Below are 27,601 nucleotides of genomic sequence, written 5' to 3' on the forward strand. Positions count from 1 at the left end.
ATTTTTGCGATAGGGCGCATACACTCACTGGAGAGACAGAGAGACAGAAAATGAGAAATCACCTCCCGTAGGGGGGATGGCCATGACACAATCCCTTCTCCATTTTCCCCTCAGGATTTTGGGCAGGCGTGCACATGCACACGGTGTGAGTTTTAAGCTGCCGGATCTGCGACTTAAACTGTGGTTGATTATGTGGGCGTCTAGTGCCATAACCATTATGCCATCTGCTGGTCTCCAAACTGATTTTCTTTTCTTTCTTTCTTTTTTTTTTTTGGAGAGGTTTTTGCTATAGGGCACAAGGGCTCGCCAGAAAGACAGAGGGGGAGGGGGGGAAAGACCAGAGAGAGATGGAGAGACAGAAAGTAAGAAAACACCCCTCAGGGGGGATGGCCACACCACAGTCCCTTCTCCTCCATTCTCCTCTTGGGATCTTGGGCTCACACGCATATGCACCAGGAGTGAGTTTAAGCCACCAGGTCCAGGGCTTGAACTGCTGTCGACTACATGGGAGTCCAGCGACATAGCCATTACACCAACTGCTGGTAGTGCCAAAACTGATTTTCTTATCACTTCTTTTATCCACCAGCCCCTGACCACATTACCTTATAGTTGATGACCTTAATATCTATTTATGGCCAACCCTCTCACCAATGTCACCTTTCCTGGGGGTTTTCAATGTCCATATAAATAATTGACCCCATTGTAAGGCATCTCAATTCCTGGACTGGCTCACTGTCAATAATTTCTCTTCCATACAACCTTAATCATATTTTCATATGATCATAACCTTATTCTTGTCTTCTATGACATCTTGATTTTGAGTCATTTCTTTGTCTCTTTACTGTATTTCCAGAATTATCTGATTTAGCATGTAGTAGGTGATCAATAAAAATTTATTGAATGAATACATGTATTCATGGTGTGTGTGTGTTCTGATGGTACCAGAGAGTGAGGGTATACAGAAATGTGTTTTATGGTATCTCTTTTCCCTTGAAAGGTAAATTTGCAAGTAATCTGTATCTGCTTTCTCCACATCCTCACTTATCATGTAATTCTTAAACTACTACAATCTGGTTTCTCCCTAAACACTGAACTGAAAATATTCATGACAAGGTAATTAGTAAGCTTAAAATTAATAAGCTTAATGGTCTATTGTTCCATTTTATTTATTTTTACTCTTTCAGTGTTTTTCTTAGATTTTTTCCCCTTTGGTACTCTTTGAATTTATTATTCTTCATTTTATCTTCATGAGATAGGTGCTTAGGTAATTGATTCTCAGCTTTCTTCCTTTCTAAAGTACGGATTTAAGTATCCATTTTTCATCAAGCATCACTAACTCAGCATATATATTTTAATATGTATAATTTATCTTTCAATTCAAAATATTTTCCAACTTCCATTTTTTTTTGGGGGGGGGGAGAGGTTTTTCCTATAGGGCACGTGTGCTCTCCAGAAAGACAGAGAGAGACAGAGAGACAGAAAGTGAGAAATCATCCCCTGGGGGGATGGCCACGCTGCAATCCCTTCTCCTCCACTCTCCTCTCAGGATCTTGGGCACATATGCACATGCACCTGGCGTGAGTTTAAGCCACCAGGTCTGGGACTTGAACCATGATTGACTACATGGAAGTCCAGTGACACAGCCATTATGCCAACTGGTCCCCCAACTTCCATTTTTGATTACTGAATTATTTTAGAAATATATTGCTATTTTGACACTTGTGGAGATTTTCCCAGTATGTATGTATGTATTTATTTATATGTTGTGATTTTTTAAGCCAGCAGGTTCGGGACTTAAATTGCAGTCAGCCAAGTGGGAATCCAGCACCCCAACCATCATGTTGTGTGCTGGCCCTCCAGTTATCGTTTTATTATTGATTTTTCCCTAATTCCATTTAATCAGATAGCATAATTTGTATGGTTTCAGTCCTTTGACATTTGTTGTGACTTACTTTATGGCCCAGCTCATGTAAACCTGTAGAAATATTATTTCTGCATTTGAAAATTATGTTTTCTGAATTTGTTGGTATGGGGAATTGGTTAATTATAGGATGCCTTAAATTTCTCACATCATAAGAATTATCTAGGGTGGTTATTAAGAGTACAAATTCTTGTGTTCCATTTCGAACCTTATAAATATTTTAGGCATCCTTATTGACCTTTTTGTCTGCCTTTTCTCTATTAGTTATGAAGACAGGTGTGTTAAAATATCTCATGATGAATGTGGGTTTGTCTATTTCTTCTTTGTTTTTGTCAAATTAATCTTTGTGGATTCTGAGGCCGTGTTGTAATTGCATACATATCTATCATTGTTATATCTCCCATTGAATTTAAACTTTTAGTTATAAAATATCCCTATTTCTAGTAATACTTTTTGTCTTAAAGTCTACTTTAAAGCTAAACTGACTTTGCTAGGGTGTATCTTTATCCATGTCCTTAATTTTTTTAAGTTTATTTTATTTCTTCCATGAGAAAGAGAAAGAACCCCTCTCAGCCCCAACGGGGTCTTGATGCCATGATCTACCAGCCTCAGCAAGCCGGGATCACAGGTCTGTGTGTCTGGTATATGCAGAAGTGCCTTAAAGACACAAACTCGGGCCTTCACGTGTAAATTTGGTATCATGAAGTTATGGGTTACTGTTGTACCACTGTAGCTGGTCCACACTCTAAAAGTCTTCCATATCCTTCTATTATAGCCGTAGTATTGATTGCAGGCATGATGGAGTTGGGCTTTAATTTAATTTTTTATTTTATCTGAAAATCTCTGTCTTTTAATAGAAGTATTCAGTTTATTTTTATTTATTATATTTACTGATAAGTTGAGTTTAATCTATCACTTTTTCATTGCTTTCTATTTCTCTTTCTTGTTCTTTATCCCCCTTTTCTTTCAGATTTTGTTATTATTCTGTATCTCCCCCATTAGCTTATTAGTTATATTCTTTTATTCTTTCTAGTCTTTAATGGATGTTATTTCTATTTTGCCAGACATTGCTAATTAATTTCAGAACTCATTCTCACAGAGCCCAGATACAATCTAAGAACCCTCCACATTCCATTCCAGAAACATCCTATCAATTATTCAGGATTGGGAATCAAAATGAAACTCATTTCCCATCTGTGATCTTGGATAGTATGTAATCAGTAAGCCAGGATAAGATTTTTAAAATTTCTCTCATCCTAAGAATTACCTGGAGTGTTTATTAAGAGTACAGGTTCTTGTGTTCCATTTCAAACTTTAAGATTTAGCATGTGCAGTGAAGTTCACTGGGAATTAGTATCACTAGAGTGCCAGGTGAGTCTAATTATGATAAGGCAGTTTGGGGAAACATGGATAGTATTAGAGCTCCAAAAATGGTTGTCAAATGATTTCAACCGCCTACTGACTAATAGGCAGCTACAGAGTTGTTTTATTTTGGTACCATTTATATGTTGAAATATTATTATCACTACTAACATTTCCTGGATGGCACTAGTGACCCCGAACTTGCGCCACTGTGTGCTGGACTCCTATGGATGAGGTTAGTACCAACAGGAAGGCGAGGAGGAGAAATGAGTTCCAGAAGCCAGCACATGGCATTAACAGTTACATTGCTAGACTCCAGTTGTTTTACTTTGGTACCATTTATATGTTGAAATATTATTATCACTACTAACATTTCCTGGATGGCACTAGTGACCCCGAACTTGCGCCACTGTGTGCTGGACTCCTATGGATGAGGTTAGTACCAACAGGAAGGCGAGGAGGAGAAATGAGTTCCAGAAGCCAGCACATGGCATTAACAGTTACATTGCTAGACTCCCACATGGCCAATTGTGATTTGAGTCCTGGACTCTGGTGACTTGAAAATCACACAGGCACATGTGCCTGTGTGCCCAAGATCCCAGGAGGAAAATAGAGAAGGGATTGTGGTGTGGCCATCCCTCCTGGAGGGGTGATTTCTCACCCTCTCACTGTCTCTGTCTCTCTCCAGTGAGCACACATGCCCTAAGGCAAAAACCTCTTTAAAAAGGTAATATACAACAAAGAGGATTATTTGTGTTTGTTTTCCTTAGGCTGTGGGAATAGGAAATGTTCCTGAGAGGTAGTGAAAAGTAGGGGACACGGTAACCAGCAGAATATATTTCTCTCTTCCAGCCCAGAGTGTGTGTAGACAACCTTTTGACAGATATGGTCAGGACTCATTGATGTCATAGGCATGTAAACTCAGAACCAATGCTCAGCTTTACATCTGGATATAGGAAAGTATTAAGGCTGACAGAACATTTTGTTTCCAACAGAGTAGCGTATAACTCTGATTTCACCAGCAGGTTTATCAAAATTTTGAGATTTTGAAAAATATCTTGCATCCATTGCATGTAAAATGTTAACTTCAGTTCACTGGCAATATTATTACAGGTGGTAACATTTTCCATATCAAAGGGCATGTTTTTCTCACAGAGTCTGAAGCAGGAAACAGGTGCAAGCCTTCTGGTATTCTAATGTATAAGATTGGGTTATGAGCCAAAGCCATGCTCTCTAAACATGTCAACACGCAGGAATTGCCTAGAGAGTAGTACAGATACGGACACCTGTGCCCCATCCTGAGCCTGGCATTTAATTGGTGTGAGGTGTGGCCAACCCTTGGGAGGGTTCAAAAAAAAAAAATCCCCATGTGATTCTAATTTACAAATAAGTTTGGGAACCACTGAGCCTGAGCTCTCGAGTTATGTACTTGAAACTCAAACCTAAGCTAAAAAGCTTAGGCTTCTATATTAAAGTTTAAAGTCAAGAAAATGAGATCAGCTTAATTGAGTTTATCAAGTTGCAGTCTATGTGGATAGGGCATTAATTTTATAAAGCCAGTGGAATTGCTGAAAACCAATTAAATCAGTTATGTGTGCACACAAAGTTAGACACAGAAAAAATAGTATTGTTGCTCAAAAGAACCAGGATTTTAAAATAAGTTTGTCAAATTCAGTATATATACCCAATTAGGATTGCCAGATAAAATACAGGGAGCCCAGTTAAATTTGAATTTCAGATATCACATATTTTAGTTTAAGTACATCCGTGCAATATTTGGGACATGCTTATATTAAAATTTGTTTGTTGTTTATCTGAAAATCCAGTTTGATTAAATGTCCTGTAATTTTTTTGTACCAAAATGTATTTTTTTAATTTTCTTTTTTAATTTCCTTTTTTTTTTAGATTCAATTAGTATACATCTTTATAGTGATTTGCTAAATCTCATAAGCTAAAGGACTAACCCGAGCAGTAATGCACTGTACTAGGACAAATCAGGACAAAAACTAACCTTTGCTACTTGCTTGCTTATCACATGCCCTTCTGTTTTCCGAATTACATTGCTTCTTTAACCCCATCAAGCCTCACATGATTTTGAATTGAGAGCCAACTCTACCTTATTCTGCCTCTTCTGTCTTCTTCGGAGGCGCAGGAACTCCTTGTGTTGCCTGGAGACAAAGTTCACTGCAGCATATTCCAGTAAGGCAGCAAACACAAACAGAAGGCACACCGCCATCCAGATGTCAATCGCTTTTACATAGGAGACCTGAAGGGGAGAGAGGGGAGAGACAGAGAGAAAGAGAGAGAGATGTTATGAAAGCTTATGGGGAAGCCAGATTCCTAATGGAGTGGGCAGCAGAATAACCCCATTTCTTTTGTCAAGGATTTTCTAGTCTTTTCTTAAGAAATCGATTCAGCCTTGAAGATTCTGGACAGAGTAGTGAAAGTCACACATCTCCCTCCCCCCCTTACCCTGGGCCCTTCTTCCATCTCTCAGTATAGCCCACCTGTTCAAGTAGCTTCATCCCTGAGGCCACCTCCACAAATGAATACAAGAATTCCCTTAATGAGAGTATATTTGACATGTTCTCATCACCTACACAAAAATAAGTGTATAGGGGTAGCACATATGTTAAGTAGCTTGATTTTAACCATTCCACAATGTACACATACATAAATATAGTTGTTTGTTTGTATCTGCCAAGAATTGATTCTAGGACCCCCACCTAAATCTAAGGATGCTCAAGTCCTTCACACAAAATAGCATAGTGTTTTCATATAACTTATAACAAGCCTCCCTTATACATTAATTCTTCTCCAGATCATTTATAATACCCAATATGATGTGAATATTTGTTATACTGTGTTGTTATTTAATTTGTATAATTTATTATTGTATTGTTATTGATTATTTCGCCTTTCTGAATATTTCCAACCATAATAGGCTAAATCCATGCATGCAGAGCCCATCGATAAGGAGGGCTAACCATATAAAGAAATTTTACTTGTCAATTAAAAAGTAACAATAATTCCCTTAATGGAAAAGGGAAAACAAAACTTTAAAGTAAAATAGAGTGGGCACAATTATTAAAACTGCTTGGAGCCAGCAGATGTTACAGTGGTAACGTCATTGGATTCCCACATTGCTGACTGCGGTACAAGTCCCATACCTAGTGACTTGAAAATCACGCTGGGCACATGTGTGTGCACGTCCAAGGTCCCGAGAAGAGAATGGAGGAGAGAGGATTGCAACATGGCCATCCTCCCAGGGATTGATTTTTCACTTTCCTTCTCACTGTCTCTGTCTCTCTCCTTTCAGCCAGTTAATGCACCCTAAGGCAAAACCTCTTTATAAAACAAATGAACAAAACTGGCTTGCTTCTATTATTTTTTTATAACTTTTTTTTGAGAGGTTTTTGCTATAGAGTGCGTACGCTCTCCAGAAAGGCAGAGACAGAGAGTAAGAGAGTGAGAAATCACCCCCGGGGGGGGATGGCCATGCCGCAGTCTCTTCTCCTCCATTCTCCTCTGGGGATCTTGGGCATGTGCGCACACGTGCACAGTGTGAGTTTTAAGTCACCGGGTCTGGGACTCAAACCATGGTCGACTACATGGGAGTCCAGCGACATAAGCCATTATACTAACTGCTGGTCCCAGTAATAGCCACTTTTGGTCAGTGAATAAGCAATTTTATTTTCTTAATTTTACTGGATAGATGGCAGCCACATGAAGTACTTTCCAGAGACATATTTCCCAAGGAGTTTTTTAAAGGAGGATAGTTCTTGAAGGTCTTTGTTTTGTAGCTTAAATTTTTAAAATTTCATTATACTTAACAAAGAATTCTAAAGTTTGTTATTGTTACAAGTTTAGACTCATTTTCTCATGTGCTATTGCTAGTTTTCTCCCTCTATCTCTTTCTCCCATGTTTTTAATCTTTTGCTCATTTCTTTAAGCCCCTTAACTTTAAAACTAAAGATAATTCCAAAATTTGGATGATTAATTATGTATGGTCTTAGGCTCTTCAAAAACTAGTTTTTAATTTACTGAGCCTAATTTATATAAAAATACAGTTCTACATCACTTTATTTTCTTAAAGAGATTTTTTGCTATAGGGCACATGTGCTCACCAGAGAGACAGAGAGAAAGAGAAAGTGAGAAATCACCCCCCACCCCCAGAGAGGATGGCCATGCCACAGTCCCTTCTCCTCCATTATCCTATTGGGATTTTGGGCATGCACGCACATGCACCTGGCATGTGTTTCAAGTTGCTTGGTCCAGGACTCAAACCATGGTTGGCCATGTAGAAGTCTAGCACCTTGTCTACTATGCCACTTGCTAGCTCCTCTAAATGATTTTAAACTCTCATAATACAAGTGTATTCAACTAACATGAGACATTAGGGCCCTAGCCTTGAGAAAGTATCTGCTTACAAAGGAAACTATTTAAAATCTTTAGTGTTTGATTGAATATTTAATAAGTCTTATAATTTGACAAAACAAATTTTGAAAGCAAATACTTTTTAGTTGTTATGGAAAATACCACTTATGTCATTTGACTTGCAACTGTTTTTAAAGTATAGGAGGGGTGAGTCCAGCAGATGGCATGGAAGTTAAGGCATCTAGATCCCATATGACTGGCTGAGCAATTCGGGTCTCAGACCCGGCGGTTTAAAACATACACTGGGCACATGTGTGTGCATGCCCAAAATTCTGAGAGGAGAATGAAGGAGAAAGGATTGCAGCATGGCCATCTATCCTGGGGGATGATTTCTTACTTTCCCTCTCTCTCTGGTGAATGCATCTGCCCTATAACAAAATATTTAAAAAAATAAAATATAGGATTGAAAATTAACTGGATGAAGCTGTAGCATATTAGATCTTAGTCTACAAAAGACACTCCTTTAGCTGCCAGTGGAATGTGTACTCTCCAGTTCCAAATTTTAAATAGGGTTTCCTATTTTTTCATAATAGGTGCTCTCCAGCCAGTATATTAAGTGATACACATATATTGTTTTTATTCCTTATAACACTTGTGTTATCCCCATTTTTTGGATGAGGAAACTGGCATAGAGAGGGGTTAAATTATTACCCAAGCTCAAAAAACTAATCAGTGGCAGAGCCAAAGCTAGAGTTGGAACTCAGTTTGACTAGTGAATTTCCTTTCTAGATGCACGTAGACACATTTCTAGGAGCAGTTTGTATCTTCCATTTTTCTTTGAGCTTTATAGTAAACATTTCTCATAGCATTTAACTTTCTTCTAAATAGTAATTCCCACTGGTTGCATTGTGGTCCATACCATGATTAATCATTCCAGGTTATAGAACAGTTGGGTTATTTTCTATTTTATTTTTATGACTATAAATTTTAGCTGCTATGAACATTCTTCTCCCAAATATTGGCACCTCTGATTATTTGTTAGATTAATTTTTAGATGAATTGCAGCAATGAATGATATGGATTCAAGTTCCTGACTTAGAAAGTTAGTTGCAGTACAGAGGACATGAGAGGAAGGAGGAGGAAGATGCTCCAAGAAAGAAACATTGCTCTGCCTGTGACGATATCTATCATTTTGCCAGCTATTTGCCTCTCTCCACTTCCATTATTCATCTATAAAATAGGACCAATAATATTAGGTTGTCGGGAAAGTCATGACATAGTTTTCTATGCAAAAATGCATTATGACTTGCCCGACAACCCAATAGTACCTACCTCATAGCATTGCTATGTGGATACAATCACTTAATGTATTAAAGTGCTTAGAAGAGAGTCAGGCACAGAGTAAGTGCTGTATAAATGTTTGCAATTATTTGGCTACATAAGGGTATAATTTTGCTAATAGATTTTTTTTTTAAGAGAGATTTTTGTTCTAGGTTGTGTGCACTCACTGGAGAGGCAGAGAGAGACAGAAAGTGAGAAATCACCCCCCAGGGGAGATGGTCACGCCGCAGTCCCTTATCCATTCTCCTCTCAGGATCATGGGCACACACATACACATGTCCAGCGTGAGTTTTAAGTCTCCGGGTCTGGGACGCGAACTGTGGTTGACTACATGGGAGTACAGTGATGTAACCATTTCACCATTTGCTGATCCCACTAATCGATAAACTTTGAAAGACACAAAAATTGGGTCAACCTGTGGCCTGGTGATTATGTGAGCTATATCTCACATGGCTGACCACGTGGTTCATGTCCCGGACCCGTGGCCTGAGAAACATGCCAGGGGTATGAGTGCATGCCTGAAATCCCAAAAGGAAGGAGAGGTGGGTTGTACTGTGACCATTCCCCATTGAGGTTGCTTTCCTACTCCACCCCCCCCCCACTCCCCGCAACCTTCTGTCTCTGGCAAGTGCATACACCCTCTGGCAAAATTTTAAAAAAATAAATATTCCCTTTTTAGTTTTTTTTAAATAAAAAGACAAAAGTAAGAAAAATAAAAATCACCCGTAGTCCTAATATATTCCAGTCACTATTTTTAAGATTACTGCCTGCCTTTCACTATTTGTCTCAAGCAATCTGAAGTATTTATCAGTCCCACATAAATTGTAACAAAGTGGTCCACCACTCTGCCATATCCAGCCTTTTAAATATATCTTTTTTCCTACCTGGCATGCTTATTTACATTTTATTTTTAGAGGTATTTTTGCTCTGGGGTGTGTGTGCTCACCAGAGAGACAGAACAAAAGTGAGGCATCAATCCCCTGGGGTATGACCATGCCATAATCCTTTCTCCTCTCAATATTTTGTCCACATGCCCTAATGTGAGTTTGTTTGTTTGTTTGTTTCTTTGTTTTTAGAGGTTTTTGCTATAGGGCACGTGCACTCACCAGACAGACAGAGAAAGACAGAGGGATAGCAAGCGAGAAATCACCCCCCGGGGGGGGATGGCCACGCCACAATCCCTTCTCCTCCATTCTCCTCTCAGGATCTTGGGCACGCACGCACACGCGCCCGGCATGAGTTTAAGCCACCAGGTCCGGGACTCGAACCATGGTCAACTACGTGGGAGTCCAGCAACATAGCCATTATGCTAACTGCTGGTCCCCCCTAATGTGAGTTTTAATCAGCTGGGTTCAGGACTTGAACTGCAGTTGGCCTTGTGGGAGTCTGGTGCTCTAACCACTATGGCACCTACTGGCCTCATCCATTTTTTTTTCCTGATTAACAGACTGGTCAGGATCCTTCAGGACTTGGCACAGTTACCATGGCCCTCTGGGAAGCCTCTCTGACTTTCTCCTTTCTCCCATCTAGGTTAGGGCCACTTTTCTTTGTTCCCTTATCACTCTCTATTGAATTAGTCTGTTATAGTCTCCCTTCCCAATGCTACCCTTTGACTATAGCTTGTTTTCACCACCTTCCCCAATGCTACCCTTTGACTATAGCTTGTTTTCTTTTTGTTTGTTCGTTTGTTTTAGAGAGGTTTTTGCTGTAGGGCTTGGGCACTGGCTAGAGAGACAGACAGAAAGCAAGAAATCACCCCCCCCGGCGGGGGGGATGGTCATGCTGCAATTCCATCTCCTCCATTCTCCTCTTGGGATTTTGGGCATGCACGTGCCCGGTGTGAGTTTCAAGCTGCTGGATTCAGGACTTGAACCATAGTCGAGTACATTGGCGTCCAGGGACATAACCATTATGCCATCTGCTTGTCCCCTCCCCACCTTTGTCCCCCCCCCCGCCTTTTTTTTTTTTTTTTTTTTTTGAGGATAGACCTGTGCTTTATTACCTTTTGCATCACCACCTCTGGACTTGGCAAACTGTGGGTAGGCATTTGTTATCTGGGATAGCTGGATAACTGAATGATCGAACGATTAAATTAAAAAAAAGAAATTAAGACAATATCTAACTATGTTAGGGTTTTCATTTCAATAATTTTATTGATACAAGGGCTCTTTAAAAAAAAACCCATCTGTGGATTTAAAAAGTGTTTTCCAGCAGAAAAATCATACATTGTAATTCAATTTTTCCACAAACTTTCTATAGTACCCCTTGTAATTTACTATTGTCTATAATTACATATACTTGATACTTCTTAAAGTGGAACATTAGTGAGTTTTTATTCTGTTAGCACACTTTTCATTCCTGGGCAATGCTTCTTTCCTTAATAAGTAACAATTAGTCTTACATTTGCTCCTTTGGAACAATTCTATTTTCCTGTAATAATAGAATATTACCAACCAATGCATTCCTGGTTATATCTTATTCAGATGGCCCATGAATGTTTTAAGACCCAATAGTGAGAGGAATTTGTCAAGGCCTGAGAGATGTCCATACCGAGAGCTAAGTCCAATGGACGTAACCATGATCTATCCTCTTTCTGGTGTTTACAGTGTTAGGTAATTTGTAATCTTTTCCTAGTCTGCTTCTGGCCATCAGTAGGCCAAGCATGTTTTTGGCTTCTTTTGTATCTGTTCATAATGAATCATTTCAGTCTCTTAAATCGTTTTGGTTTCACTGAGTTCCTCCAACTCACAGATATCTTTCCAGTATAGAAGTGCTAGTATTAAGTGCATTATTCACATAGATTTAGAAGGTGTTGTGAGACACCTATTACATATGATGTGATATCCCTTGGTGCAAGTCTCTCTGGATTGAAATGCCTTTTTGTTGCTTTTACCGAGCTCTGATTTCAGATTCTCTCTCTTGGCTGTTAATCCTTAGATGTTTTTAGCTCACATCTTCCCCTGTCACATTCTTTTTATGATTCTTGGGCTTACATGATCCCTTCCAGAACTACTTTACTACAAACTCGCAAGATAGTTTTCAAAGATAACTAGGTTCTCAAAATGCTGTTAGGATTCACTGAGTTGGTATCTTTTCAGGCATATTTAATTAAAATAAACATTAAACAAAAATATTGAGGGTCTACCATATGATAGGGACTGAACTGAGTGCTGGTAGGAAGTGGAGCAAAAGATACAAAGATTAATATTAGTTTGTCCCAGCACATTCCAGATTATATATTATTATGATATGATTTGGGGCTTCAAACTTCTCATAAAGATAAGCTAATGCTAGTTTTTGGTTGCAGTATAGATAAGTCATTTTCTAATTATCATGATATTCTTTGACTCCAAAAGCAAGAACCTTAACAAAAGGTTCACTCCTTATGGAAATTTGTCTCCTATCTTCTAGGCACTTTCAACCCTATACAGGGCTGGGTCTCTTCCCGACTTTCTAACAACATCTCTGAATCTTTCATAGGACTTCTTCATTAATGCCTTTTAGGGATTCAGACTTCTTCCACCTTATGGCACTGTCTCTCCCCCCACCCCTATAGGGTGCATGTGCTTGCTGGAGAGAGACAGAGTGAAAGTGAGAAATCACCCCCCCCCCCAAGGGGATAGCACGCCACAATCCCTTCTCCTCCATTCTCCTCCTGGAATTTTTGACATGTATACATACAGCCCAGTGCTATCTTCAAGCCTCTGGGTATGGAACTCAAACTGTGGTCAGCCACATGGGAGTCCAGTGCTATAACCACCACATCACTTATTGGCCCTGGCACTGCCATTTTAAACAGGTGATATTTGAGGTGGCTGCAGAAAGGTTAAGATCTAAGGGCCCCATAGGAGATTTTAGAGGGCCTGTAAAGGCATATATAAAAAAAGCCTTGAATTTTTTCTTCTTCATTTTTCACTCTATCTTTATATCCTCAATTAACCCATCCACTTCTATAGCTTTCTTCATGTGTGTGTGTGTGTGTGTGTGTATGTATGTATGTATGTATATGTGTTGAGGATGGGGGATGCTGTAGAAGAAATCTTGTCAAGATTTGGGACACACAAGCATATGTTAGGCATGTTTCTTGAACAGCTGGGACTGAGATTTGTGCTGCATTTGACCATGTGGGATCTAGCTGTTTATGCATAGCACTTAACCAATGTGCTATATGTCATGCCCCCAGTCATGCTATTTTCCATACTATCTTGGCATTATTTGAAAACTTTTGCAAATTTTGAGTCAATTTTTTCATCAATTACATCCTCACTTTAGTGGGAAATCAAGTCATGAATTTATTTACTTTAGCCCCACAATTTGTTTTATCTATGTTCAAATACTATACAGTTTCCTTTGTCATGAACTCAGTTGCTCATGGGTTGGACCATTTTCTTCCTGATGTCTATCCCCAGGACAGAAGAATGGGTCATTATTGTACAATGATTACGTGAATGTCCTTATAGCTTGGATGCCCTCTCCATTCCTCATGGGCAAGGTACTCCTGTGTGACAGTGTGCCAAATAAAGTATATCCAGATTCCCAGTCCTAGGCTGACCCCACAGATGTATTATATTCCCTCCAGCCACCAGTCAATGAATATTGCTTAGGAAATATGTACAAAGAAGTTCACTGCGGTGGAGAAAAATTCACAACTGGCTGTGATCAAATAGTATTGGAATAATAGAAAATAGATAAAATGGAGTTCATAGGGTAATCTGAAAATACTCAGAATTTTTCTTTAAGTATAATGATCTTTTGCACCCACCTGCTTGAGTCAGTGTTTAATTATTCTCAAATTATGCCTGAAAACCATAGCCAAAACAGAATAGATTTTCTGCTTTGTACGGTACAATTTCATTTTTATCTAATTTAGAAGTGGAAAAATTTAAATTAACCTTCATTAATGCAGCTGTTGAAATGAGGAATACCTGTTGGCTACAGTAGCCTGAGATGTACTTCCATTACATGGAATAGAAGTCTTTGGTAGCTCTAGTCAACTTTTCTTTTTTGAGTGCAATGAATCACTACTCTGTTCATCCCCCATTTTATGGGAGAGAGAAATAAGATTATTAAATGCATACCTAAAATGTTATACAGCTAATAATCAATACAGGTAGAAATGAGAATTCTTGCTTTTCTTTTCTGTTTTGTCTCTTCCCTGTACTCAGTCACTCTATCATGAGAAAGAACATAGACAGTCAAATTAATCTTGGTGCCAAAGATTCATGGTGCTGTACAATTTTATCTTTATAGTTTTCACTGCCAAGTTGCCATTTTTATTGCCTAATTAAAAAACTGAGACCTGTGATTTAATTCTGGAACCATCAGATTTTCTTGGCAGAGAGGGATAGTGACAGCATTGACTGCCTAATCCATCCCAGTGTCACCACCCCTATCCCATTTTCTCTTCATGTCTGTTATTGTTGAGTTCTGGGCAGAGTAATTGAGTAAACATAACTCTGGGAAAGGTGCTGTTTGCAGAAATAGCCATTGGGTGGCAGTGCCTCCAAGCCTGGTATATGCAGAAACCACCCAGTTACAAATGGACCTGAACAACCTTTGGGGATTGATTAGTTTGAGTTTGGGTAGTGCACAGGTCTAGTTAGCTGATAGTATTTCCAAAGATGAATAATTTTCTCTCCATTATGGAGGTCAGAAAACTATTCAGCGTAGCTTTCTGGAGCTCACTATCCATGTGAATTTGATGGGTAGAGAAGAGTAGAACTGCTGGCTCTAGAATATATGGGAAGTGTCAGAGTGACATCCGTTGTTAGAGGCACCATAGAGACACTCTACAGAAAGGCTCCTCCAAGTCTCGGTCTCCTGCAAATGTCAGTATCTTGGAGAGCAAAGGTGAGAAAGGGGAGGAATCTGGAGGAAGGGGAAGAAGCAGGACCCGGGATTGTCACCTGTGCATCTGTCTGCCACATTTCTCTACATTTCAGTTGATAGATGGGAATGCTGATTCCTGTCATAGTCTACTTAGTATGACTGCAGCTCCGGTGACAAAAGAAGTGGTGTGTATTTTTTTTCTAATGAGGAGGGAATGGGAGTCAGGAGAAAATTGCCGACTAGTGGGAAAACAAGCCCAGTCAAGAAAAGAGTCAATTGCGTTATCTCAGTATTGGTAAAACAACCCCAGTCTTATGGAGGAGATGAAGAGATGGTGCTCTAGTTTATAAATTTTTATATAGTCAATGTATGTGCATGAGAGAGAGAAAGGGAAAAGGAGGGAGAAAAGAACGAAACTGAGGAGCCCATGAAGATGAGGAAGAAGGAAAGAAAATGAAAAAATGAAGTTTGGAATCGGGCCAACTTGGATTTGAATCCCAGCTGAATGATGAATGATCTTAGAAAAATTACTTAACCTTTTGCAATCTCAGTTTCTCCAGTTTAAAGTAGGGGCCCAAGGATTCCAGTCCCATGGGATCCCTGAAGGATTGAACAAGACACTGTATGTAAATATTAACACTCATTTGGCAGCTTGTAGATGCTCAGTCACATTGATTTGCAAGAGATGAGCTACTGGAGACATTGCATAATTCAAAACTTGCATAATTTAAGGCCATTTCCCCCAGAGGAATAAATGTAAAGTAGAATATGTTGTATTTCATGTTCTGTGCATGCATTAAGACTTTATTAGTATTTTTATATTACCCTATTTTAAATTCACATAACCTAACTTCACATAAAATGGAACCTCACTGCAATGAGTACTCCTGTATGGGGCTGAGATATATGGCTATAGTACAAAACCAAACCAAACTACCACCACCACCATCAACAAAAGAGCTTGCAACTGTACAATACTATAAGTTATATCCATTAGGATTAGAAAACTGAGTTTACTTGTTAACTCTTCAGAGATGATGGAGTGAAAGAATGACTGAGCTGCAATTCACATTTAATCTGGCTTCATTCCAAACTCTGCTTTTCTGGCTCACTGACCCCTGTGGGAACCTCCCTAACTGGGCATGAGTCAGGGGAATTACTCACAGACTGTGGTTTCACCTGATGACATCTCATGTGAAAGAAAGGTGAGAAAGTGCATGCCGTGGGATGAGCAAGTAAGAAACAACAGCACTGCCATGCCTGCAACTATGACGATTCTAGGAAAATATCAATAACTGTGCAAGGTGGCAGATAACCAGCCTTCTTTATTTACTTTCTTAGTCAGCAATTAGTGCTTGATCTCTTTGTATGCAGTTCCATTTCTTTTCTTATACCCCACTCTCATCCCACCCAGGTTCGATTTTCACACTTCTGAGCAAGGAAGGAGAGAAGTTTAATAAAAATAATCCAGTCCTGTTCTTTGAACTCAACTGAGTGAAAGAGCTTGGAATGGTGAGTAGAGTTTATAGTAATGATAAAGGTTTTCTCTAGCACCCCATCTTGTGTCCCTTAGAGAAGGGATTTGATGGAAAGAGAAGCATGGAAGAACTGAGGAATCTCTACTCTGTTCAGTGGGCTTATTGGTTTATGATTTCCAAATTGGCTATGACCCCTGGATTGGGTTAAGAAGGTTAGATCAGGCCCTGGCCAAACCCCTCACCCCTGACCATTTCTAAAATTCAGAACTGTATCAGGGTTTGTGGATGGTCCTGTACTGAGTTAATATGTATAGGTTCTTTATCATCCTATAGTAATCATGGATGGTATACTCCTGATGGAAGCTGATTTCTTTTTTTTTTCTTTTCTTTTCTTTTTTTTTTTTTTTTTTTGAAACTGATTTCGGAAATGACCAGTAGGTAAGATACATAGAGAATGAGTAATTTGGGACTACAAAATAGAGGCAGTCACAGAAGCCCAGTTCAACTTGCAATAATAGAGAAGTCATCTTTCTAAGAACACTTAGAATCTTATGATAGCTCCAGTGTAGAATGAGGCTTATTCCGTGCTCAGCTTCCCTAAAATGCACCAGAATCTTCTGATCACTGTGATACTACACATCCTGGGGATGAGGTCAGGGATTCCTTTGGTGGAAGGCCAAAGAGTATCTCACAGATGAGAGTATGGTGTAAAATATTAATTTCAATTGAATGGCAGAGTCAGGGATAGCCAAGAAGCTTTCCTTCTCAGCCTCTGGTCTGTGGCCTGGCTTAGCATCAACTTCAGTGCTTTAATGTGAGCTCACAGTGGAGGCTGCAGGTCAGTGAGAATGTCTCCATGGGAGCCAACTTGACAGAAACCTTCCCTCTTGGCATGGGACTGTGAGCACTCAAGCCTAGTGTGTTCTAACCTAAAGCTCTTGAAGTTAATCAGCTACCTACTGTTTCATACCATCCAAAGTGAAACTGAAATGGAAAAATTCCAGGCCCCTACCATGCTCCAGGTTCCATGTGGGGAGGAGAAAACAAGAAAAGGAGCTACAGGTCAATCAGAGGTTGAGAATTAATACGGTACAAAAGTCTCTGGCTGGGCTACTGATCTTACTTTTTGTTAGTGTAAATTACCAAAGATCATGTCTCTACTGCATCCATTTCCTGTAGCTGAGCAGCATTTTGATGCAAGAGAGCTCCAGGCCTTTCTCCTTACCACAAAAACCAGAAGCACAAATCACCAATTAATAATGAGATACTTATTTGCAATAGATACTAGCCTGCAGGAGCCTGCTAGTAATTAAAAAGAAATCCTACAGCCTCTTGAATAAATGACATAAATAGATGTGTAAGCTCTTAAGAGAAATAAAAAGGCCATGCCATCAAGAGACATTATTATTTTTTAATATGAAAGTGTACAGAATGCTTGCAATATAAATCATAAGTGTGAAAAGATCTTGGTTAGGCTCAATGAGCACATCAGCTTCTGTTAAATCAGTTATATATATATCTATTTCAGGGAGTTTAAATCAAATCTCAGTCTCTTGATAAAAATCAATCCTGTAGGATTATATAACCTAAGTGGAGGCAGGAGTGCTCTCTGATGGAGAGAACAGTAAAAAGATGGAACAGATAGGATCTTGGCTTTCCATTGGCTGACTGAAAACTTGGAAACATCATTTCACCTTCCTGAGCCTTAGATTCCTACTTGGGGATATGAAAGGGTTGGGCTTGGCTGATTATCTCTAAGGGTTCTGTTATTCTGAGATTCTTGACTCAAGGGAAAGAACAAATGATGGGACAGTAAACCAAGTCAATAGTAGTATGGGGTCCCAAACTCAAGATCGCCAGAGATGTGAGTCCCAGCAGCAGCCTTCAGGCCTTCTAATCTGCCTTCTTACCACTTTTAGTATAATCTGATAATGAGTATTCATTGAAAACCTCTTTGTGCCAAGCTGAACTTGCCTAAAATGGTGATGTCATTGCTTGGAAACAAATAGTTTTGATGAAAACCCAATTGCATATGTAATACCGTGTATATAACAAGATACACTGAAATTACCTTAAGATTCAATGGGCAATTCTCACTTAAACTGTCAGGAACTTATCTCAAGCCCTTGAACCTCTCTGTTTTTCTGCCTGAGAGATTTCTCTGGTAGAAATTTCTTTAGTAACTTTCTCAACCTGTATGGAAAAAAGTCTAGAACACTTACAGGAGGATCCCTCAACCATAGAAGGATGGCAATTCACAAATAAAGACCCTGGGTTCCCTGTTACTTAGTGGGGTAAGTCTGAGGAGAATTTTTAGAGGATTCCTAGCATAAATGAACCCTAGTTGCCCTTCATGATAACCAACTCAATAATATACTTTATTGGCTTCTTCCCTTTCTGGGCTTACACTTCTTACTGTCTCTTGTCCTTCTGGAAACCACCTCCCAAATAAACTATCTGCATGTAAATATTTGCTATAGTGTCTACAGTTTACTGAAACAAATAACCAAACCCCGAGTTAGATTAGGGAAGCCTGATGCAAATATTGCCTGTAGGAATGGTCCGTTACACAGCAGTTAAGTGCTGTGCATAGAGAGCCAGATTCCACATTGCCAACCATGGTTTGAATTCCATCCTTGATGGCTTTTAAAAACATGCCAAGGGACCAGCAGATGGCACAATGGTTATATCACTGGACTCCCATGTAGTAGACTATGGTTTGAGTTCCAAACCCAGCGACTTAAAACTCATTTCAGGAATGTGTGTGCGCATGTCCAAAATCCCAAGAGAAGAATGGAGGAGAAGGGATTGCAGTGTGGTCATTCCCCATGGGGAGTGATTTTTCACTTTCTATCTCCATCTCTCTGGTGAGCACATGTACCCTATAGCAGAAAAACAAACAAACAAACAAAAAACCAAACAACTTGTTAGAAAAAAAAATTTTAAAAAAGAAAGAAAATAAAAAATGTGCCAGGTGTATGCACATGCGTGCCACAAATCCTGATGGGATGGAGAAGCAGGAAGAAATGATTGCAGCATAACCACACTTTCTATCTCTGGTGAGTGCACACAACCTCCAGCAATTAAAAACAGTAATTCTTGCCACATTGTATGCTACTTAGAACCAGGATTACAAAGAAACCATACCTTCTCCTGGAAATTCCTACCTTATTGACAGAATCCCTGTATCTGGCTTGATTATACATCATCGATAAGAATGGAGTGTTGACATGGTTCAAAAACCAGTTTTGGGACTAGCAGATGGCATAATGGTTACATCTCTAAACTTCCACGTAATCAACCACAGTTTGAGTCCCAGACCCAGTGACTTAAAACTCATGCTGGACACATGTACCTGTGTGCCAAAAGTCCCGAGAGGAGAATGGAGAAGGGATTGTGACATGACCATCTCCACTGGGGAGTGATTTCTCACTTCTGTGTTTCTGTCTCTGTCTCTCTGGCTAGTGCATGTACCCTATAGCAAATATCTCTCTTTAAAAAGAAAAACAGTCTAAATAAGTAACTATCAAATCCATTTAGGATCTTATTCAAATAATTTAATGCCCATCACTTCTCTTTTTGGTTTGCACAGCTAGTTTTAAATTTTTCAAATTAGAATTGTGTGACTACAACATAAACTAATATTCCGCATTCAGTGCTATGCAAGAATTATTCAGCATATAGCAGCCCTCTTGTAAGGGTGATAAAGAGAACATCTTATCTGTGGAAATGTTATATAAAAAATCTGTCCCATGCTAAGTGTGAAGCTTAGGAAGATCGAGTCATAGTTATATTTTGATCCTATAAAGATGTAGATGTTATGAAGGTATGAAGTACTTCTGTTGACAGAACATCATTTAAAAATGTTAACAACATTACACTAAAAGGCCAGTGCAGAATTAGTTTTAATAGTGTGTTGTAGGTGGTTTTCTAAAATGGCCCCAAAGATCTCTGCCTCCTGGTATTCATGTCCTTGCATGATCTCCTTTTTTATTGTGGGCTGAGCCTAGTGACTTGATTCTAACAAACACAACATGACAAAATTGATGTGTTCCTATTTGCATGATTAGGTTATGAAGACAAACTTCTGTCTTTCTGTACTCTCCCTCTTACTGGCATGCTCTTGCTGGCTCTTCTCATGGATTGTACTTGCCTTAGTGGGGAGGGCCACCTGGCAGGAAACTGAGGATTGCATTCAGCAATAGCTAGTGATGAACTGAGGCCTCAATAAAACAACCTAGGAAAAACTGAATCCTGCTCACAGTAAGCTTGGAAGTGCATCCTTCTCTAATTGAGTCTTTACGTGAAACTACACCCCCAATTAACACATTGATTTCAGCTTTTCTTTCCTCCAGTTCTCCATTCCATCACAACCCTAGGCAAGTGCACTTGTGTGCATGCCAGACATCCTCCACACAGTGCTTAACTGCTGCCCTATGGAGCTGGCCCTGTCTTCCTGTTTTTTTAAACAAAGTTTAATTAGGACACAACTATACCATTTGTTTACATATTCTCTATGGTTCTCTAATCTCTACCTACAATGGTAGAGTAGTGTAGCTGCAACAGAGAACTTATATCCAAGAAAGCCTAAAATATTTATTATCTAGCTCTTTATAGAGAAAAACTTTTATGAACTCCTGTTCTTTTTTTTTTTTTTTTTTGGAGAGCTTTTTGCTATAGGGCACGTATGCTCGCCAGACAGACAGAGAGAAAGAGAAATACGGAAAGCAAGAAATCACCCCCTGGGGGGATGGCCACGCCACAGTCCCTTCTCCTCCATTCTCCTCTTGGGATCTTGGGCACGCACGCACACGCACCCGGTGTGAGTTTTAAGCCACCGGGTCCGGGACGCGAACCGCGGTTGACTACGTGGGAGTCCAGCAACATAGCCATTACGCTAACTGCTGGTCCCTCCTGTTCTAGTTATATATTAAAATTCAAGATAACCACTACCCAACATATTTGTAATCAATAGATTTTCTCCATATTTTGTTCAACATAGAAAGTAGGAGCACATAATTCATACTTTAAAACATTCCATTATAAGAGTTTATTATGAAGACAAATAAATAAATCCTCATCTCAATTTCTTTTTCTTTCTTTTTTTTTTTTTTTGAGAGGTTTTTGCTATAAGGGGCATGTGCTCACCAGAAAGACAGAGCAAGAAACAGAAAGTGATAAATCACCCCCCAGGGGGATGGCCCTTCTTCCCCATTCTCCTCCTGGGATCTTGGTCACGCATGTACATATGTGCAGTGTGAGTTTAAGCAACTGGGTCCAGGACTCGAACTGTGGTTGACTATATGGGAGTCCAGCAACTTAGCCATTAGGCCAAATGCTGGTCCCCTTATCTCAATTTCTTGTTGCCATTGTATAAACAGATACAAGATTCAAAAATGAATTGCATATTTTCAGTAGTCAATAAATCATTGTGGACTTGTGGAGATGCTGAGAGGTACATACAGATAATTTTTGGTTCTTGCCTTTGAGTAATCTCTTTTATAGAGGTAAAGAAGACAAGAAAATAAATGATGCCCATAGTGGGGCCAGCAGATGGCATAATGATTATGTTGCTGGACTCCCATGTAGTTGACCATCATTCAAGTCCCAGAGTTGGCAGCTTAAAAGCTCATGCCAGGCGTGTGTGCGTGTGTATTCAAAATCCCAAGAGGAGAATGGAGAGGGGATTGTGGCATGGCCATTCCACCTGGTGTATGATTTCTCACTTTCTGTCTCTTCAGCAAGCACATGTGCCCTATAGCAAAAATGTCTCTTCAAAAAAAAAAAAAAAAAAGTAATACTGAAAATCACTAAGAGGGTCTGACCCTGTGGCCTAATCACCAAAAAATGGTAAGTATGTTAGGTAATGCATATGTTAATTGTCTTGACTTAGCTATTCCAAGTATATACCTATATCAGAACATCAGGGATTAAGAGGGACATTTTGGGGGCCAGCTAGTGGTGTGGTGGTTAAGGACACTGGGCTCCCACATGGTCGACTGCAGTTCGAGTCCCGGACCTGACAGCTTGCCTTCTCACTTTCCCTCTCTCTGTCTCTCTCTGATCAATTAAAAAATAATAATTAAGGAACTAGCAGATAGTATAGTGGTTACATCTTTGGACTCCCACAAAGTCAACCACAGTTTGAGTCCCCAAACTGGCGGCTTAAAACTCACATCTGGCGCATGTGTGCATGCTTGCCCAAGATCCCGAGAGGAAGATGGAGAAGGGATTGTGGCATGGCCATCCCCCTTGGGGGGGTGATTTCTTACTTTCTGTCTCTCTATCTCTCCAGTGAGCACACGCACCCTATAACAAAAATCTCTCTTAAAAAAAAAAAAAAAAGTTAATTCTTTTTTTGTATAAAGACATTTGTAATAAAGGGAAAATTCATCAAGAGACAAAAGAACCCTAATTGTATATGATGCAATAATGGAATTTCAAAATACACAAAACGGAAGTTTCTGATGGGCTTTGTACCAGTACTTCTCATTCTGAAGGTTGGACACCTGGGTACCTTGTTAAAATGCCAATTTTTATTCAGTTGATCTGAGGTAGACTCAGACATTCTGCATTTTTAACTTCCAGATGATCACACTGGTATCTTACCTGTGCCACACTGCTTCCTCTGAAATATTAGGTTGTCTGAAAAGTCGTGACGTGGTTTTCTATGCAAACATGCATCATGACTTTTCAGCCAACCCAATAATACACCAGGTGCTCTCCTTATGCAGTAGATCCACAGTAAATGGTGGTCAAATTAGACTAATTGAATTTGGACCCAATTGCAGGTGGATCAAATTGCAAGGTACATAATTTTCTACCAAGGTTAACACAAAGTATGATCTTAAGTTGTGGATACAGAACCTAAACTGTGGTACAAGCAGCCATATGAAAGTGTTACGGGAGGTATGCCGGGGTAGGGGGAGTGTTAAGGGGGTGGGAATCATAGGTAACAGGCATAATACTGAAAGACTACCTAACTTCTGGGTCCCATAGCGTAGAGATTAGGGGAGATGAATCTTATATGGCAAACAACAGTTCAAATCCCAGCCCCGGTGGCTTAAACACCCTGGATGGATGTGTGTGTCCAAAATCCCAACAAGATGGATAGCAAAAATGTCTCTTCAAAAAAAAAAAAATGATGGCCATGCATTCTACCAGTGCTGGGTTGGAGTGGTGGTAATACCTATGAGCACCAATGTTGGAATGTGGTGGTTGAAATCATGTTTTACCTCTCTCTCCATAGCTGTACAGTCTGAGCAAGATAGTTAGACTTTGTGCCTCAAAACTCTCAGCTAAAAAATGGGGATAATAATGGAGGCCACATCATAGTTTTGCTGTATGGATTATGATAACATGTGAGAAAACAAGTAGAAAATGCTTAGTAATGGACCTAGTACCTTTTAAGTGCTCAAACATGTTAACTTGCATCATCGTGGTGGAATTGACCTCTTATACTTCTCTCCTTTAATTAGAGTCAGTGCCTTGAGTACTACAAATGAGTTAGATTAATTAATAGTTTCATCCAATTTAGGATCTTCATTAAGTAAAATGTAGAAGTCAATCTCGTGTGACTTCTTCCTAGATAGAAGGCACTTAAGAGATTTGGGGCAACTGCTGTATTTTGAAATCAATGCTATTGGTAAGGGGCTAATTTTTCTCCTCATGTTCTTGTTTTAAAATTACCCTTTGGAAAGAAACAGCTGAGTTTCACCTTTAAAGCCCACACTATTAATTTTCAGAAAATTGGGCAAAATAATTCCTGTGGAATTTTAGATAAACTGGATATAAGCCATTTAGAGATTCAATTATAGTTTTACAGTTTGTAATTGAATTTGAACTTTGCCATAAACTTTTGTTGAGCTTTATCCGATATTATGATGTATGGTGGTAATATTAAAGATATTTTGTTAATAATACTATGAAAATAATAAGTTTGTATAATTTGGCCCAGTTTGTTTAACATAATGAAGCCCATTGTCACCACGAATGATTAGTGTTATGTACATTGTTTAGGGTACATTGATCTTTCAAAAATTTTAATATGCAACTCATTCTGTCTCTGCATAGTGTAGTTGTACAGAAACAGAGCTTGAGAGATTTCTCCAATGTCAAAGTACTGGTTAAAAGTAAGCTAGGACTAGAACTAGATTCTTGGTTCAGCTTTATTTCTATTGTGACATCACGTATTCATTCTTGTCTTACCACCTGGAATATTTTTTTTTAGTTGTACTCTAATTATTTTAGCATTAGCTTTACTAATGTCTGGAACCTAAATATTTTCCAATGACCCAATATTAATTGGAATATATTATTGACCAGAATGCTTCCTACCATATGTCTTTCTAGGGGATTTACGCTTATGGAAAGAGTTTGAACAAAATTATCTCAGACTCTTCCCTATTATTTTTGTTTTTGATCTTTGATAACAGAGTTTTGTATTATTCACTATCTTTTAAATGTTTATTTTCTTGGGACCAGCAGATGGCATAATGGTTATGTTGTTGGACTCCCATGTAGTCGACCACAGATCAAGTCCCAGACCTGTTGGCTTTAAACTCTCGCTGGATATGTATACATGCATGCATGCCCAAGATACTAAGAGGAGAATGAATGGGGAGGGATATCAGCATGGCCATCCACCCTGGGAGGTGATTCTTGCTTTCTGTTTCTGCCTTTGTCTCTCTGGTGAGTACATGTGCCTTATAGCAAAAATCTCTCTTAAAAATGTTCTTAAAAGTTTATTTTCTTTGTATGTGCACATATGCGTTGAGAATAAAAGGTCTTTATGTTGTGACCCTCCTCCTAGCCCTGCAACCAATCAGGATCATGGGTGTACCTGTGGGCATAACCTGTGTGTCGAGGTAGTCTAAGGACAAGAACCTGGAATTTTCCTATATAGTCTCCAGTAATCCACAGCAGCACTCCTACTGCCTGAACCACCATATCCAGGCCTTGTTATTCTCTGTTAAGATAATTTGTCCCATAGGACCAGCAGATGGTATAATGGTGACATCACTGTGCTCCCATGCAGTCAACTGTGGTTCAAGTCCTGGGCCTGGCAACTTGAAACTCACACCGGATGTACGTGCATGCGTGCTCAAAATCTTGATTGAAGAATGGAGGAGAAGGGAATTGCAACATGGTCATCCCCCGCTGGGGAGGGAGTGATTTCTTGCTTTCTGTTTCTCTCATGAGTACATACACCCTATAACAAAAATCTCTCCCCCACAAAAAGATCTTTGTCCCATATCTCAGTGCTGTGGATAGTCAAAGACTAACCATTTGTTCTGTCTCTCCTCCTGACACACCCCACTTGAGTATTTATTATGAGTTCAGTATTTGCTGTGCTTACCCTCTCTAATGATAATTGAGGTTATTTAGAATAATTCTCAAGGGCTAGATGATAATCATAAAACATCAGAACTAAGGCTTCTTCCTAAACCAACTAATGGGATTCCTTTCAGATGAGGAAAGGAAAAGAGCAAGATTGCATGTATATGGCTGCCTACTATAAACCATGCTGATTCCATGCATTCCCAAGGCATAATTAGGCATGGAGGTTGAGGGGCTATTTATATTAGCAGGCTCCCATTTGGGGATGAATGTATGTCCTGAAAAATATTAATTCAGTAGAGTCGGTCACAACTCACTACAAATTACTTTAATAAAGCCAACACTCCACTGAGACTGGACTAATTGGAATTTTCATTGCAGAAAGGAGAAAAAAAAACCCGTGCATGTGTGTATATATACACAAAATTTAGAGTTTCTCTCTCTCTCTCTCTATATATATATATATAGATATAGATATAGATATATATCTATATATATAGATATAGAAGATATAGATATATATATATATATACACACACATATACACATACACACATATAATTTAGTGTCTTCATAGGCAGAGGACTGAATAATTAGGGAAGTAGAAAATGGTGATGAACTCTTTCCACTTTTTCCACTTTTCCATTTTTTCCTGTTGCATTTGAGCTGATGGAGTACTACTGACCCACATCTGTGTACCGACATGGTAGGCTGCCAGTATTTGGCTAGAAACTAGGAATTGTTTGAAAGACTGCCAACTTGCCAGACACCTTCAATTTATCTTTAATATTTTCTTTCAGCATCTCCCTATCACTCTGTAGACTTGTGTAAGAGAAATTCTGAAGGAGAGAAAGTTATGAAATGTTCATTTATTCAACAAATGATTCTGAGGCTCTTCTATGTGCCCAAAACTGTCAGGTTCTGAGATTGCAATAATATGCCAATACATATCACTACATGGTCCCTATTCTGAATAATCTTGAGTATATATATGGACAAGTAAATAAACAATTATAATAGAATACAAAAGTTGTTACAGTAGAAGGAAGTACAGGTACTAGAGAAACAGAATATAAAAGAGCCCATTTGATAAACCATGTACTAGACTTCAAGGACAATCTCAATAATTTTTGAAAATTAAAAACGGTAAACATTTTCTCATATTATGATAAAAAAGTAAACAAGAGTAACAACCCCAGAAAATCAAAGTTCTTATTTACTTATTTTTATTTCACTTAGATTATATCTTTTAGGTTCATCTAGTTTTTGTCAAATGACAAAATTTTGTTCTTTATGGCTATTATTCCATTGAGCATATATACCGATCTTCCCCAATTTGTTCATTGTTAATTGAGTACTTACCCTAATGCCATGACTTAGCTATTGTGAATAATATTGCAAAAAACATGGATATAAATTTTTTTAAAGATGGTTTCTCTTGGAAACCAGCAGTTAGCATAATGGCTATGTCTCTGGACTCCCACGTAGTCGACCGCGGTTCGTGTCCCGGACCCGGTGACTTAGAACTCATGCCGGCCACGTGTGCGTGCGTGCCCAAGATCCCAAGAGGAGAATGGAGGAGAAGGGATTGCGGCATGACCATCCCCCCTGGGGGATGATTTCTCGCTTTCTGTCTCTATGTCTCTGTCGAGCGCACGTGCCCTATAGCGAAAACCTCTCAAAAAAAAAAAAAGATGTTCTCACTATACTGTAATTCTCCTGCCTCGACCTCCTGAGTAGCTAGGACTACATGTATTGCAAGTATCCTTTAGGGTGGGCTCAGAATTAACCTGGGTCTACCATGTGGCTTCAGCCTGTGGAGTAGCAGTGTCTTCGCAGTGCACATTACCATGTTTGGGCCTTAGCAACATTTCTATTAATTCTTTAATTAAAAAAGAAATATAAACTGAAATTATAGTGTCTAAAATCTAGTAATAAAAAAATTAGGGTAGCA

The 27,601-nt window shown here is 39.1% G+C and overlaps 1 protein-coding gene across 2 annotated transcripts in view; it reads right to left on the minus strand.

The window, feature by feature from the left end:
* Positions 1–27,601, minus strand: part of GLRA2 (glycine receptor alpha 2) — a 218,740-nt gene that overhangs the window by 48,531 nt on the left and 142,608 nt on the right. For both annotated transcript variants that reach the window (XM_006161782.1, XM_006161780.1), the window contains one exon: positions 5,400–5,549. In XM_006161782.1, the coding sequence (XP_006161844.1) occupies positions 5,400–5,549 (150 nt within the window). The remainder of the gene's footprint in view (positions 1–5,399; positions 5,550–27,601) is intronic.

Source organism: Tupaia chinensis, unplaced genomic scaffold (assembly GCF_000334495.1).
Source record: "Tupaia chinensis unplaced genomic scaffold, TupChi_1.0 Scaffold139055_1, whole genome shotgun sequence".
NCBI lineage: Eukaryota > Metazoa > Chordata > Mammalia > Scandentia > Tupaiidae > Tupaia > Tupaia belangeri.